The sequence below is a fragment of the Mesocricetus auratus genome, unplaced genomic scaffold, assembly GCF_017639785.1.
Source record: "Mesocricetus auratus isolate SY011 unplaced genomic scaffold, BCM_Maur_2.0 Super-Scaffold_100010, whole genome shotgun sequence".
Classification (NCBI taxonomy): Eukaryota; Metazoa; Chordata; class Mammalia; order Rodentia; family Cricetidae; genus Mesocricetus; species Mesocricetus auratus.
In genome coordinates this window covers 9,807,592-9,824,010 of record NW_024429194.1, presented here as the reverse complement: position 1 = coordinate 9,824,010, position 16,419 = coordinate 9,807,592, and the positions used below count along the sequence as shown (strand labels likewise).

The 16,419-nt window shown below is 43.2% G+C and overlaps 1 protein-coding gene across 3 annotated transcripts in view; it reads right to left on the bottom strand.

The window, feature by feature from the left end:
* Nucleotides 1–16,419, bottom strand: part of Efna5 (ephrin A5) — a 275,872-nt gene that overhangs the window by 54,097 nt on the left and 205,356 nt on the right. Inside the window, exon 1 of one of the 3 annotated variants that reach the window (XM_040752947.1) lies at nt 7,122–8,179. The exons of the other annotated variants lie outside the window; for them this stretch is intronic. Coding sequence (XP_040608881.1) covers nt 7,122–7,255 — 134 coding nt within the window. The 5' untranslated portion in view covers nt 7,256–8,179. Of the gene's footprint in view, nt 1–7,121; nt 8,180–16,419 lie in introns of those variants that run through there. 3 annotated transcript variants of the gene reach the window in all.

Sequence of the window (16,419 nt, the reverse complement as noted above, 5' to 3'; positions counted from 1 at the left end):
TAGAATAGCATGCTAACTTGTGACTTTGGTCTTTCTGTCTTTGCACTATGTGTGTGTGCTTCAATGTCCCGTATCCAATATTAACTATCCATACAAATGAGGAGATAAGAATCTTAAGCAGCTCTCGCTTGTTGCTGTTCTAGCATGAGGCACACCAGTCTTAATGGCTTCTAAAAACCGTATGTCCTGGGAGGAGCAGCACCTGCTTCAAACACAAGACCCACAGAGTGGTCTCTCGCCCTGTGTTCTAACTCATTTGGAGCTTGTTGTATTAGCTTGACAGAGGGGCTCCAAAGGAAACAAAGCATTAAATTGGCAGAGCCTAAACAAGCCTTTTCTCTAGGAAGGGACTGGGTATTTTGGGTGACAGTCTAATTGCTTTTAAACCCCCAACGAAGCCTGGGCCATGGAGCTGAGAGTGAGTTAATGTGAGAAGGGCCACGTCAGTCTGCTTACCAGGCAGAGACCTAGCGAGACCGGCACATCACAGATCATGTCAAATAGTTTTCGAAAGGGGATTTCGAAACAAAAATAAAGAATTAACATCTGGCAATCAGTGTGGTCCCAACATGGGTCACTTCTATGAAGCAGAACAGGCTGTTTCTCACTATGTATGCTGGACAGAGGCTTCCAACAAAGCTAGGCAGCAGGCTCTAAGCCATCTGGAATTTTAGGGCTTCTTAGGCACATGGGGCAAAGACCCTGCCACATGTATACAGACTGAACAGAAGAAGAGTCACCAAGTAGGTTACACAGCCAATGTCTCAGGGACAAATTGAACAAACGGATTCCTATCAGTGGGTGTTGGGAGTCTACCAAACCCATGAACCTCCTGCCAAACTGCTCACTTCTAAGTATGTCACTTTATCCCTGACGGGATGGTAGTATCCAGCAGAATTCTGGCCTTTCTTCTTTTCAAAAGTAATATTAACAAAGAATAATTATAAATCTCTATTTTCTTCAACTCAAGTAGAGCTTTATGGAAAATAATGATTCGATAGTGTATGAGCTGAAAGTCACTTTTTGAAAGTTATCTTCCGAGTCCCACAATTATCTCTTAACTTTTCAATAACTGGATTTTCCAGGACCCGTGTGCAATTAATCTATATTAATTTACTGGTAAACAAATGAAACACAATAAGCCAGGCGAAAGGAAATATGCACATTCTATGTGGCTCTTATCAGCCAAAAGGGAGCATGTATGCCAAGTAATAACCATAGCAATATCATCTGATGGGAGCTTCAGTTTGTAAGGCAGAAATTGGTGCTGTTGCAAAGCAAGATGGCATTCAAGAGGTAGCCAGGTTCACCGGCCACTTAGGGCCTTTTGAGTAGCTGGATCAAAATTTGACTGGGAGCAAGGTTAAGAAGTGAAAGGAAATGAAATCTGGGAAACTAGATGTTCACTATAATCATAAAAAGTATCGAGTTCATCCAAAGAAAATGCGTAGATTCAGAGGGAAACCAGGACATGTCTGAAGGTATCTTACCCATCTGTTTTCTTGAAGTTGCTGTAGCATCTACTGTCTCAGTCACCCCAGGACCTACCCCAACACATTCACTTTGATGGGGACCCAAAGCCAATATTATATCCAAGAAATGTAAAACATGTAACAATCTTGTGGATCCTGGATCCCTCTATGAAATTTTCAGTAGAGCTCCACAGTATGATAAACAAAGGTCAAGATCATGAAGCAAAATAATGGCGGGATGAAAGACGGAAGTGATAATCAGGACTGTTGTTCAAGCACCGCTAGAAAATTGTGCCTAGCCGAGTAGGCAACTTAAGCACCTAGGGCAGAATGAAAGTTTCTCTCTTGTCATTAAGTCCTCTATTCAATTACCATTTATCGGGGTAATTAAGCACTGGAAAGTGATGCCAAGCTAATTGTTAGATTATGATAATTACATGTCTTTGCTATGCTACAGCTGATCAAAATAGGATGTGGTTCCGTGCTCTTAGCCGAAGCAGCTCTGTAACCGCAGACTTTCCTGCAGCACCGGGCCGCTGATCACTAATTCATTACAAATCAGGCGGAGAAGCTTATTATTTGTAATGTTGTGCCCCCCCCCAAAGTCTCCTGGAACAAGACTCCCAAAAGGTTAAGCACAAACTGCTGCCTCTCATTGGCCCATTTCCATCCCAATTACACAGCTGAGCAGAATCGGGTCCCTCCATGTGTGAGGGTTCAGCAGACTGCCTCACAAAACCCTGCAGCCGCCTATCACACTGGCAGGGACACCCAAGACTCCTTTCAGCCTCTGCCAGCCACTGTTCTGTTCGGCGCTGTGTCCCCGGCAACCAGAAGCTGGCAACCCAGAAGCTCCTTGGGTCTGGAGGCTCCCGTCTGCTCAGGTCAGGACCAAAGCGGGCAGGGTTTTGCTGCATTGAGAAGACTTGGAGAATACCCACTGCCCAACATCCATCCAGTCTCTCTGTTGCTTAACCCCGAGGGAGGAGAGGAAATCAAATTTCTCAGCCATCAACCAGTCACCACCGAAGAGTGACTCAGACCTCTGTGAATAAAGACCAGCATTAGCTCATTGTCCTTAGTCTCCAGCAGACCGGAATGCCTGAGGATTAGAAACATCTCCTACCTCTCCCTTAACCAACCCAGGCCACTGCCGAAGCCTGGCAGGTAGACAGGCATTTCCCACTGCTTTTATCTTGGGACATTCGAAGCTTTCTCTGGAGCTATCATCATCAGAGATTGTGTATGGAAAGGAGCCCAGAGCAGAGGTCAGTCTGAAGCTTGGACGCCAGCCACAAGGTGCTCAGCATGGTCTGTTGTCTATTTGAGACACGGTTTTTTCTTCAATATTTGCAGTGTCATACATTTAATGTATCTCTGTCCCTGGTCAACTTAGGCTGAAAGCATAACCTGTATGTGAATGTATTTGGAGACAGGGCAATTAAGGCTAGAGGGGACATGAAGGCAGAGCCCTTGTAACAGGAGACAGCAGACCGCTCCCTCTGTTGGCCATGGGAAGGCCATCAGATACCTCTAACTAACCCTGACAGTGCTTGCCATGGGACCTTCACCTCCAGAAAACAAATCTGTTACCTAAGTTACCAAGTCCGTTGGAGGTTTTACCAGTAGCCTGGATAACTAACATTGGGCTTTTTAACATTGCATTAATAGTATTGAAGAAAGCAGAGTGGTTTCAAGATATAATGGTATCAGTGACTATAATAATAAAAAAACAAGGAATAATAAACTGATGAAGCGCAATAAAGAATAACTAAAAATGCCCAGGGAAGCAGGGAATGAGAGGAATGGGAAACGGCAGTGTTAAGCCACCGTGGGCACCTCCCACAGCACCCTTCGTGAGGAGAAGCTCAACACCCATGAGCTGCTCTGAGCAGAGAGGACACACTATTTTCCTGAGTGGGGATAGTTGCACCTCTGACATTACCTTACGGCACTACAAAAGTGACTGTGTCATCATGAGACAACTGCCCTGTCTCGAGATTTCAGCAAGGCTTTCACTTAGAGTTATAAGGAAGGCGGGTGTTACAGAAAAGTCCGACTCCATTTTCCTCCTCCCTGACCCTGGGAATTAAAACAGAATATCCTAGCACCCTTCAAACATCATAGTAAATGTGTCCCAGGAACACAACAAACTACAAGGTACTTCTTAATATCAGAACATAGGAAACTGCCATTTAATGCACATGATGGCGGGTAGCCCGTGACTTAAGCCTGGGAAGCTGGATACTACAGGTCATCCCATAAATATGGGTTTACACTGCTTACTATTATTGTGATTCCTTCCCTGAAGTTATTAAAAGGATATTCATTCATACAGCTGGCTCCTATATTTACATTTATAGGCTGGACCACAGAAAGATATATGTAAGAATAACTCAGCATTCAAAATAAGAAATGGATTGCTCTATCCCAAGGAAACAGAGGGGGTAAGAGATAAAGAGTTCACAATTTGTTTCTTAGAAACAAATCCAGGCACTCTGGGGATCTTCATGTACAGTAACAGCTCTACCTACTTCAATCTTGTTTATCTCAGTGACAGAACATAGTTGATGGTTTTCCTCCAACCGCTCCATTTTAATAAACTCTACTTTCAAAACTATAGTTCAAAGCAAGTGTCCATGACCTTCCTCTTGAGCTTCTAGAAGTTTTGGTACAGCTTGCTCCAAGGTTTGAATGAGCCACTTGTGTAGGCCCTGAGTTTCAAAGGGCGTAAGATACAAGGATGATAAGATAAGGTGACAAGGGACACTCCGTGCTGGGTGACAAGTCAACACTGTGAAGAGGTCACAACTGGTTTTCCTCAGCACTCAGCAGTATAACTACGGTTTCACCATTTCACCATGTGCACATTAACGTTTTATTGTTATTCAAAGTGTTCTGTCTTCTCAAAGGGAGAAAACAAAACAGAAAACAAAACACGAGCTATGGTGGTCACAAACTCAGCACTGAGGAGCTAGGTCAAAGAGCGATAAATGGGTTTGTGACTCCTGTGGGAGTTGCTAAATCAGCCTGGAAGTTAAACACCAAATCTGTGTCCAATGCAGAATAAATGTGGCTATAGCTCATCATTCAATTTATTTACAGAAAAGGCCAATTTCATTTGTTGAAGTTTTAATTCAACATCTGGTTCCTACTTTGTACATGCCAAATACTTAATTAAAATCATAACCCATTTTATGTGCTAAAAGGAACTTGTATTTTTTCCCCCATCTTTCAAATTAAACATTGAATACACCTTCCAGCCCTATCTCAGAGAAGTGGGGTGTCGGTAAACAGAAGATTCACTTTGGGGAACTCCGAATTACTGACTCAGAGTAAGTGCCCCGTAGCTGAGAAACAAGAGGGAAGACCTGAGGTCCACCCAAAGCCAATGAGTCCGGCAGAAAGGCAGAAGGCAGGATCCCTAAAAGCACTGGTTACTCTGGTATAATAGCCACAACTAGCAGGCGTATCATGCGACATGCTTTGACCACGCGAGGTACCAAAGAAATGCGGTTTACGAGGTGGGGGAAGGCAGCATCCTCTGTTGGTACTGTCAAGCCCAACTGGAGCAGACAGTGACACCCCAAGGTTGGGGGAAAGGATTTAATGCCATATGATGGCTTCATGATCTAAAGCACATGGCATAGTTCAGCTTAGAATTTTGACTTCAAGGAGTTACAAACTATCATTTTAAAATATAATTTATTTACTTTTGTTGTATGTGCATTGGTGTTTTGCCTGCACGTATGCCTGTGTGAAGGTGTCAGATCTTGGAGTTATAGAGAATTGCGAGCTGCCATGTAAGTACTGGGAATTGAAACCAGTTCTTCTGGAAGAGCAGCCGGTGCTCTTAACCACTGAGCCATCTCTTCAGCCCCTATAAACTATCCTAACCTCCTAGCAGAAACGAACCGAAAAAGGGTCAAATAAGTGTTTTTTTTTGTTTTATTTTTATTTAAAAAACGATTTCTGGTATCAAAGCTAAAGAAATAAATCTCTGTACGCAAACTTCTGATAGAACATTACACTTAGCTTTGCTTGTTTTTCAAATCAAGGTTGTGGCTTCAATATATAATTAATATCTCTAAAGATAATGGATGAGTAAATGAACACATGAATCGCTATCATTCTCTGGCAGGATATTTAAGAAGTTACACCTCCTGGGAGCAGACTGTGCCTACTCTAAGGGCAAGGAGAGTCTAGGACAACTCAAACTTGGACACTTCGCTCTTGGCTTTCTGACTGGTAAACTGCAATGCAGCGTCTTCAAACATGAGCGGAACAGGAATTCTCAGCACTGAATTTGCAGCTACATGTTTGCTGTGCATTGTGTGCGGCTATCAAACGAACTTCCAACATTCGGTTTTGACTCAACAGTCGCAACTCAGCTATTAGAGCCAAAGCAATAGAACTGTACCTAAACTCACCTCTAAAATACCATTTTAATTTTTTTAATATTAAAACTTAATTACGTCATTTCCCCCTCCCTCCACCTAACCAGTCTCCCAGGTTGCTCCCCTCTGTGTCCCAGACACTACTCATGCTGACTATGCTTAACCTACAGGAATGACAAGGGTGTGCATCGTGCATGGCGGAGGCCTGTCAAAGGTGAGCCTGCTTATGCTCCCCTGATACTTCACAGTCAGCAACAATTACACGAGAACCTTACTTCCCCATCAGGACTATCATGAGCCATAGGAGTGCACGGGGATTCCTAGGGGTCATGTCATACAGATGTTTGCTTTCAAGCCTGGAAATTGTCTAGTATCTTTGTCAGCCCTCCTCCCCACAGAGAGAACATCAGTCTTGAATAGTACTGCCCCCCAGAAATTTAAGTAGCAGCCCAAATTTGATTCATAAAGCACTTCCCTTTCCAGGGGCATCCCACTGTGAATGCCTCCAGGCATTCCCACAGCCCTGCCCTCTGAGAAGATCTGTGAGGAGTGCAGAGGAAATTGAGCTCCTGTTTTCCTAGGAAAGTCAAGCTGATTGTATTATCGACTGTCTACTGCATTAGCAATTTCCAACTGAATTACAAACTGTTTCCCTGCATTATATTGCCATTGTTCAATACCATTTTCATTGCCCTAATGAAACAAAGCTATATAATAAGACCATAAAGTACTGATTACAGTTAAGCATAATAGGAGGGAGCTAGGGGAAGATCTACTTTTAAAATATGAAAAAAAAAAGATAAGAAACTATGATAATTGACAGACATGATTCTCTTTATTCTTTTTGGAATTGTTGGGACCAAAACAATACTGATGAGTTAATTGGTTTTCTTACAAAAATACGGATAGTTATTTTCCCTAAGAAAGAATTTCTAGAAAACTTCTCCAAGAGGGAAAGTTTCCTAAAGTGAACACAAAAACAGCCAGCCAGCCCCTGAATTTTACACCCATCTTAAAAAACATCTCAAGCCAGAGTATTCTAGTATCATCAAAAGAGGGCATCCTAATTCTCCCCGGGTAGCAGGATTCTCTCTGCTGTACGTGAGGCTTCTGGAGACAAGCCAACATAAAACCATTAGCACGTAGCCTATCACTCTGCTCTGGGTCACCCAACAACACAAATGACCAGGTTGCTATCCTGGGCTGGACGCCGCCCGAGTCAAGATGACAAATCCACGGCTGACTTTCCTACCTCTCAGCAAAGGCAGTGAAGACTAATTGGCAGCCCCTTTCCATGCTCAGCTCCTTTCGGGTAGCTAGATGTACAGATGAGGTACTGGAAGGGTCCGACAAAAGTGACAAGTGCCCAGCCCTTGTGACGCCCATGCCAGCGCCACTGTACCCTGAAAGGCACGCAGCAGAACGGGAACCCTGGGGGCAGATTCGTTGTTATGATGCGCTAGGCAGGCCCTGAGTTGAGCTGGTGATACATGATGAAGCGACTGGGTAGCATAGCAGTAGCAGGCGCTCGATGACTGCCCCGGCTCTAGACACTCAGGCATCCAACATCAGAAAAATCCTCCCCGCTGCTGCCTCAGTGGGTACGGTAGGAATGTATAGCTTGCTGCAAGTACCCGGATGTGAAGATCAGAGCCTCGTTTCTGCAGGACACATTCCGGTCATGGAAGAAGCCCTCTGGAGATCTCTGCTGAGTATTCATGTCTCTGGAAGGCACGGTGACAATAGAATCTTCCATGTGGACACACCACGCTGAGTCCTCCACACTGTGTTTGATACATCGATCTGATGCCCGCAGCTCAGAGCTCTCTCCTCAGTGCTCAATTTACTTGCATTTTCCCATTTCTGTACCCTTGAACAAAGCTGAAAATAAATCAGCTGCTATCTCTTAGACCTTTTTCAATAGCGTGTATGACTTGAAAGATGAACGAGAATGCACATTTATCTTTCCCTATTAGAGTGCTAATTTATGCAAGCCTGCCTGCCTTTCGTGTCTATTGATTTTGATTCTTGTTGTCTCATCCTCTGTACTCCATTAGGGTCCTCGCTGACTTAACAATAATGCAGAGCCAGACGAAACTTGCACAGATTTTTTACACGCTCTCGTGTCTGCAGCCCCGTTTAGAAGTGCGCCTGAGCAAGGCAGTGCAAGGAGAAATTGCGGGTGGTTTGAAGAAGGATTTCACATCATCCCATCAGGAAGGAAAAAAAAATCTCAGGGAAGATGAGAATGCTTACCGCTAGAACTTCTCTTTTCAATTTTAAGTAGTTATGCCTGAATGTTTGAGAAGAATCCCGTGCTTTGGGCAAATTGACATTAAAATAGAAGCACAATTTGAGATTACAGATTATGAAACCAGTAAGCGCAGCTGCTATATGTAGGACAGACGACACATCCTTCTCCAAATCTGCTCAGCAACACAGTCAAACTTAGAAGTAAAATTTCCTTTACTGTGACAACTAGAGAAAAAAAATGCTTAACCCCAGTGGAAGGATTTTTTTTTCAGAAATGTTTGCTATTTAGTTGCTACTCATCTCAAATAATTCTTGGTTTGTTACTTCACTGGGAGATATAAATAAATACCCCCTACATCTTTTCAATGTTAATTAGCCTCAATGATTCCAGTTTATGAGTTCAAGCAAACTAATCTAACTTTAGTCTTGAAAATAATGACAAAACTATAAAATGGTTTAGGCCGTCAATCATAGGACAAAAGTACACAGGAGTTGCCACCGTAAGATGTGATTTCTTTTAAAGCCCCAGACTGTTTTTATCTACTTGCAGAGTGTGCATGTTAACTTCATAGCTGGACTCTGCCCGTTTCTCCAGACCCTACAGGGAAGAAGGGGTGTGAAAGTCCAGTGTCTGCTCTCCTTCTGCTCCGGGTGGCAGGAACCCCACAGTGGAGAAGTCACAGCCCGCAAAAGGGAGGCCTCTCAGCTTACTGAGCATTCTAGAAGCGCTCAGCCAAGGATGTCTGACAGGGGCAGAGAGACACCTGGCAGGCAGAGAGGTCAGCCACCCAGACTTCTCTGAGGAGGGTTGCCACAGCTCAAGATGTCCAGCAACACTAATAGGCATCCTTGCAACCCACCTGGGAGGTGTCAGTAATCAAAAGTAGAAACCAGTGTGGAAAGAGACTTTTGTCTTTAATCCTTCTCGTGGCACCTGGCTTTTTGAGCGCATATGGTACCTTAACTTTTCTAGTGTCTGGAGGTTATCAAGGAAGCCAGAGTTGATTAAAGATGTTTCAACTTTTAGACATGGCTGATAACTAGAAAGAAACAACAATCTGTTTGTTCTGGCAGACAGTGTAGCAGAAAAGGTCAAGAGAAACCGGTTCAACTCTGGGCTCTGCTACCGCTGTGTAACCTTGAAGTGTTCTACCACCCCTCCAAGGACGGTTTCCTCCTCGGTAACATTGGGATCCTGATGATGCCTTGCTCTACAACGCTCATTAGGCCTAAGCTTTTGTTTGTGCTGATGAAAACTCAAAGTGCTTGGTACAGGGCTTGGTATACAGTAGGTGCCCAATAAATATTAATGGTGAAGGAGACCGACTGTATTACTGAGATAAATTTTTTAAAGGTACGCTAGAGAGCCACAAAATATATTTTTTAATTTTGCTCTGGGCACTATGTCACACACCTGTAACCGCAATACTTTAGTGGCAGAGGTGGGAGGAGCTTAAATTCAAGGGCAGCTTGGGCAAGAGCCTCTCAGGAAGGAGGGAGGGAGGGAGGGAGGGAGGGAAGGAACAAGGAGGGAGGCAGCATGCGAGCTGGCATCCTGAGAGTCTCAAGGGTGTTTACAAGTGAAAATATCAACAGTAACTGCCATGTGTTGTGAGAAGACTGGTGTATGGTTATAAAACACTTTTGGTGAAATCAGTAAAAGTAACTTTGTTCCCATAGAATCAGGTCTTTCTAAGCAGCTCAGGCAGACCCCACACTGGCTGTATAGCCCAGGCCGGTCTGCAACTCGCAAACCTTCAGCACCTGCCTCCTAAGTGCTGGGATTAGAAGTGCCCACCTGCACGTCTAGTTGAAAAGGAGACTGAGAGACCTGCTTGTTTGTGTCTAAATGAAAGGGAAACCGCCGATTCATCTGAAGGGTTCCTTGTGTATTTGCGAAGGTAAGGCAGTCGTCCTATGCAAGTGTAACATATACATAAGCACACAGAAGACTGAAGCTTCGCCTAATGCTAGGATTTCCAGGACACAGAGACCATCACCTTCCCAACAGGAACACGTGTCCTCACACACGTATGGAGTGGGTCTGCCTGGGAGGAAAAATCTTGCTAGCTAGTCAGTGTATTAATGCACTGTTACTTCTCCAACACACTGGACCTGTCACACACAGTACTCAAGAGACCACTGAATATGTGGGGAAACTTTGATGAGGAAAGGGATTGCATGAAGAGACCCTGAATAGAAAGACAGAAAGCAGGACGCGGCTGTGGAAGAACTCTGTGACTTCTGAATCCTACTAAGGTAGGTTCCAGAAAGTGTGTTCATACTGCGCTATGACGTACAGTTTTCTGCACAAAAACAAACAAACAAACAAAAAGCTTGTTTGAATTTAAACTTTAAAACTGCACTTTGCTAGAACAATCTATTTGACTGTAAGACCGTATTCATGGCTTATCTCTGTTAATTGGTCAACAGAGATGCATGCCGACAGCCTTCTGTGGTTCAAGGCATTGTACCTGAAGTCAGAGGAAAACAAAGATGAATTGAGGCATGGGAGGGGACAGGCGGTGGGATGGGGGACAGACTGCCACACGAATCAATCGCCACGAAGATCGGGTAAAAGAACGTCGTAAGAGACATTGATATTAAGTACTATGTCTCTTTTTAGATTATAAGAACAGACTTTGAATGAGTTCTTGAAGACTTCGGACAAGCCAGATTTTGGAACAGGGACAGATTTATTTTAAGAAGCGGGAGGGTGGGCTTCCCAGGCTCAGGGAACTGCAAACCCCAAAAGGCCTAAAGCAATGAGTTTGTTGAGACTAAGCAAAACTACCAAGGAGAGCCAAAACTTCACCTTAAACAAAAACAACTGATAGGCACTGAAGAAACAGGGAAGATCTTTTTCTTCTTGCTTTTTTAAAAATTTAAATTAGAAACAAGCTTGTTTCACATGTCAATCCCAGCTCCCTGTCCCTCCTCTCCTCCCCCATCCTCAACACCAGGACCCTCAACCCCCCACCTAATCTTCACTCCAATTCCAGGGTGAGGCCCTTCATGGTGGATCTCCAGAGTCTGTCATTTCCTCCAGGGCAGGGCCTAGGCCCTCCCACAAGAGTCTAGGCTGAATGGGATGGGTACTCAAAGTCTATTTGTATGCCAGGGATAAATACTGAGGCCCCATAGATTACCTAGGCCTCCTCACTGGCACCCACATTCAGGGGGCTGGGTCAGTCCCATGCTTTCCACACAGCCATCAATCTGGGGCCCAAGAGCTCCCCCTTGTTCAGGTCAACTGTTTTTGTGGGTCAAACCAGCCCAGTCTTAACCCTTTGCTCATGAATTCTCCCTCTCTGTTACTGGATTCCAGGAGTTCAGTTCAGTGTTTAGCTGTGGGTGTCTGCCTCTGCTTCCATCTGTCGCTGGACGAAGTTTCTGTTTCCCAGACTCTCTGGCAGTGGGATTGTATGCTGGCACTCCCCTGATTCATGTCTAAAATCCATATATGAGTGAGTGCATACCATGTTTCTCTTTTTGTGACTGGGTTACCTCACTCAGAATGGTTTCTTCTAGTGCCATCCATTTACCTGCAAATTTCAAGATTCCATTGTTCTTTTTTCTGCTGAATAATACTCCATTGGGTAAATGTACTACATTTTCTCTATCCACCCTCCAGTTGAGGGGCATCTAGGTTGCCTCCATGTTCTGGCTATTACAAATAATGCTGCTATGAGCATAGTGGAACAGACATCCTTATTGTATGAATGTGCATCTTTTGGATGCCTAAGAGTGGAATTGCTGGGTCTTGTGGTAGACTGATTACCATTTTCCTGAAGAATCTCCATACTGATTTCCAAAGTGGCTGTACGAGTTGGCACTCCCACCAGCAGTGGAGGAGTGTTCCCCTTTCTCCATATCCTCTCCAGCATAAACTGTCATTGGAGTTTTTGATTTTAGCCATTCTGACAGGAGTGAGATGGTATCTCAGAGTTGTTTTGATTTGCATTTCCCAGGTGGCTAGGGATGTTGAGCACTTTCTTAAGTGTCTCTCAGCCATTTTAGACTCCTCTACTGAGAATTCTCTATTTAGTTCTGTACCCCACTTTTTGATTGGATCCTTTGGTGTTTTAGAGACTTATTAAGAGCAACAAAGGAAAAAAGGCTCAGGGAAGATTTTTTTTAAGAAGATGGAGACATGATTGGGTTTGAATGCTAATGTGATCATACTTTTAGCCCTGGAGAAGGCAGCCTAGACAGACAGAAAGCAAGCCCAGAGTAAGGAGGTCATTAGCATTCTGCTGCAATAGACAAGACACACATGTGCATGAACACACACACACACACACACACACACACACACATCACAGGCTTCAGCTGGGGGTTTTGCTCCTTGGTATCTGCCTATAAACTACTCATTTCTGCACATATCCAGTGGCTATTTTTAGAGGTCCTATTCTATGCAGGATATGTGGCATTGTTGAAAGCTCCAAGTTAGGTTCAATGCAAACTCTCTGACTTCTTGTGATTGTCCAGACATGAAGAGGGCTTAAATGGGGCATTTGTAGGATTAAAGAAAAGGAGATGAACAAGAGAAAGGTTGCAGAGAAGCGGAAACATCAGATGCAGGTTAAAGATAATCCTCGATGTTCGTTCATTATTTTGGAGATCTTAGGTGTCACACGCTGAAAGAAGAGTGAGTGCGAACTGAAAAGCCTGGGTTTAATACTGTTTGTCTTTTATAATCTGCAAATTTGAGCCAGCTATTGGATCTCTTAATTTATCGCTTTTTAAATAAGTAAGTGAAAAAGTCAGTATCACAGTTTCAGTATAAATGGGAACACATGAGCTGGGGATGCAGCTCAATTGTAATCATGTTTGTCTAGCATAGTCTTGGCCGTGGCTTCTACCTCCAGTCCCACAAGCATAACGGTCACAGCATAAATACTTCCTGCAGAATGGAGATGGCTCAGAGGTTAAGGCCATTAGCTGCTCTTCCAAAGGACCCAAGTTTGATTCCCAGCACCCACATGGCCGCCCACAAGCATCTGTAACCCTAGTTCCAGGGGATCTAACACCGTCCTCTCCCTTCTGAGAGCACCAGGAACACACATGGTGCACAGACATACAGGCATCATCACCACCACTACCATCATCATCATCATCATCAAATAGAAAATAAATGCGGTGCATGAAAAATAGTATGTAAATGGAAACTGAGTTATTTCAACAACTAAATGACAAGATTTAGTGGGATGTTGAGAAAATCCTCAATTCCCTCCCTGAATTGAACTCACTACACCTGAAATAACCATACGCAAACGTAGCACCGTCACTGTGTGTCGACTGCTGTGGAAAGGTTAGACAAATCAAAACAAACAAAACAAGGCAACAAGTCAGGCACGGTAATACAGGCCTTTAATCCCAGCACTCGGGAGGCAGAGGCAGGCGGATCTCTGCGAGTTCTAGGACAGCCTGGTCTACAGAGCGAGTTCCAGGACAGCTAGGGGTATGTAGAGACCCCCTCTCAAACAACCCAGAAGAAAATGAAAGACAAAACGAAATCACGGGCAACAAGCCACACAAAGTGCAATGGGTTCAACTCTCTCTGCACAGAAAGTGGCAGAACTTGGGACAACTTAGATGACGGCAACTGCCAAGAAGCTACAAGAAAATGTGCATTTACAGTTTATTACACCCCACGCCACTCCAACTGTTCTCAGCCACACCGAGGGGCGAAGCCACACAAAAGAAGATGGCAAGCGTGGCAAAAGGAAAAGTCAATGACATCATCATCTAGCAATTTCCGTCAAGTGCCTTGTCACCCGTTTCCGACTCTTGCACCAGCTAACATCCTGGAGGAGCCATGTAGGTTTCAAAATTCCCAACAAAGGAGCATGAATACGGAAATGTGCACTTAAGGAAAATAATTTTACACCTGCTCAGCGTCACTAAAAATGACAGGAGAGAAACCATCTGCATCGCCCTCTCTGGACAAATAAAGCTTCTCTTCCGAAATCTTGCAGAAGATAATTAAATGCCTTAACTGAGTGGGTAATTTAGGAGTCTGTCCATCTCCTGAACTGCCAGTGATCTGTTAAACAGATGGCGGCCGTTACTTTTATCCCCACCTTTGCTTCTGCACTCGCTGACACAACTGCTCTGCTGTTTTGTGTGGCAGGCAGCCCCGCAGGTCCCGAAGGTGACGCAATCTCGTCCCTTTAAGCTAGCTATTATTTTTGCCGATAAACAGGGATAGTGGTGTCAAAAGGAGCTGAAATACTTTATGTGCCTCAACTCCCACATTAAGAAGAAAGAGACTTACAATGGAATGATGCTTGCCCAGAAACATTTGGGGACACTGGTTGCTGAAACAAAATGGGTTTTTAACATTGTGGGATGTCTACATGCTGGCTTAGAATTCCAGGTGAAATTTTTCATTTCTCTAGATAACAGTAAAAAAAAAAATTCTTCTTAGAAAAGTACTGAGGTAGGCTCAGAGGAATGTCACTGGCCTGGGACTACGAAATGTCTTCCAGAACCCACACTTGCCTGTCTCCTTCCTGGTGTGTCTGAGTAGACTGTGATAATTCACACAATACAGTTGTTGGAGCCTAATTGTTCAAAGTGTTGCTCAATCAATCAAATAGTCTTTTTCAACACTGGCTGCTAAACAAATTTTTCTGTGAATGAACAAAAAATGTGAGCAATGAGAGACAAAGGGTGAAAATCGGGACACAGGATATACATGGTTCATCCAAATAGTCCAACAAAGCATTCATTACGTCACATCAACTGGGCTCTGTTTTGTGAGAGAGACGGGGATGTTTATAATCCTAAAAATTATAAATATATAATATCATTGAAACTAGAAACCACTCAAACCAATGAGAACATGGGGCTCATGTTTATATGTCTTGATTCAGAAATAATATTTAAAAAACACAATGGTTTATCATTTATCCCATTCAGTAAGAGAAAAAGAATATGGATTCTGGAGGATTTCTGTTCTCTCTATGTGACTTAGAGAAACAGAGTTACTTGGCCTTGGCATTAATCCCTGAACATCAGCCCCTTGGGTGGTCAGAGATCTCTCCTCCCAGTATAGAGACCGCACTACTTCCTAGCACAGAAACTGCATCTGAGAAAGAAAAGGCTAAATATGGTTTTCTTGGACTATTAAAAGTTTTTGACATCACTTTGTTATTCATTGATACTCATCAATAAACCCCCATTGATCACTAGATGAATCTAAATGTAGCCTCTTGTACAATAACACCTATGTGCTCAAGCCTCAAAGATCCATTTATTTCAAAGGTGTAATTTGGCCACTTATCCCTGCTGAGACAATACTCCCATTTAATTGTCCATAGAGCAACTGGATAACTCAGCTATATTGGTTTGTATTAATGATCTATGTACATGTGCCGAGGGGTGGGGGATCAAGATTGTTCATCTTATAAACTACAGAGATTGTGAAAAGGTGTTTTCTCAACAAATCACAATTTAGCAGATATTTCTGGAATTTGAAAAACATAAAATTTGAATACTCTAGGAAATCTCAATTATCTTCCTGTTTTTTGGAGGTAGAGAGTAAATACTCTCAATCTATAGTTACAAATACAGATCATTTATGTATATAAAATGAATGGCAATGATTAGATGAATGGATAAGAAAATTATGAAGAAAACATAAATTACCCAAGCCTGGACACACTTAAGAAACACAAGAGCTTTACAACCTTGATATTCACTGGTAGAAACTCTTGTGTTTTTACAATGAGAATGCAATGGCTGCACCAAAATAATTAAAATATTTCACATGTTAAACTCAAGGTGTCTTTTTCAATTGAAATCCCTGCTAGTCCTTAGTCAAATGTAAGAGCTGCATGGCATACACCCAAGAACTCCATAAACACACACAAGGTCTTAACTTTAAGAAAAAAAATGAATACCTCAGTAAAAGATCTTAATATTTCAACTAAGTAGGAAGAAGAACTTGTCTGGCTTCTTCCTTTACATTTAGAATTTTGTATGAGTCATAATCTGCACAGTATTTAATTTTTTTATTACCATGTGCCTGCAGTGCCCATGGAGGCCAGAAGAGAGCATAGGATCCCCATGGGACTGGAGCTACAGACAGTTGCTAGCGGCCATATGGGTGCTGGGAATTGAACCTGGTTCCTCTGGAAGGGCACTGAGTCATCTCTTCAGCCCCAATCTGCATAAAATTTTAAACAAATCTTAATTTGATATAATTTTCTTCTAAAGACACTATATTCTTTCTTCACTTATTAGAGTATTATATATACTTTGTTGTATATATTTTGTTGCATAGATGA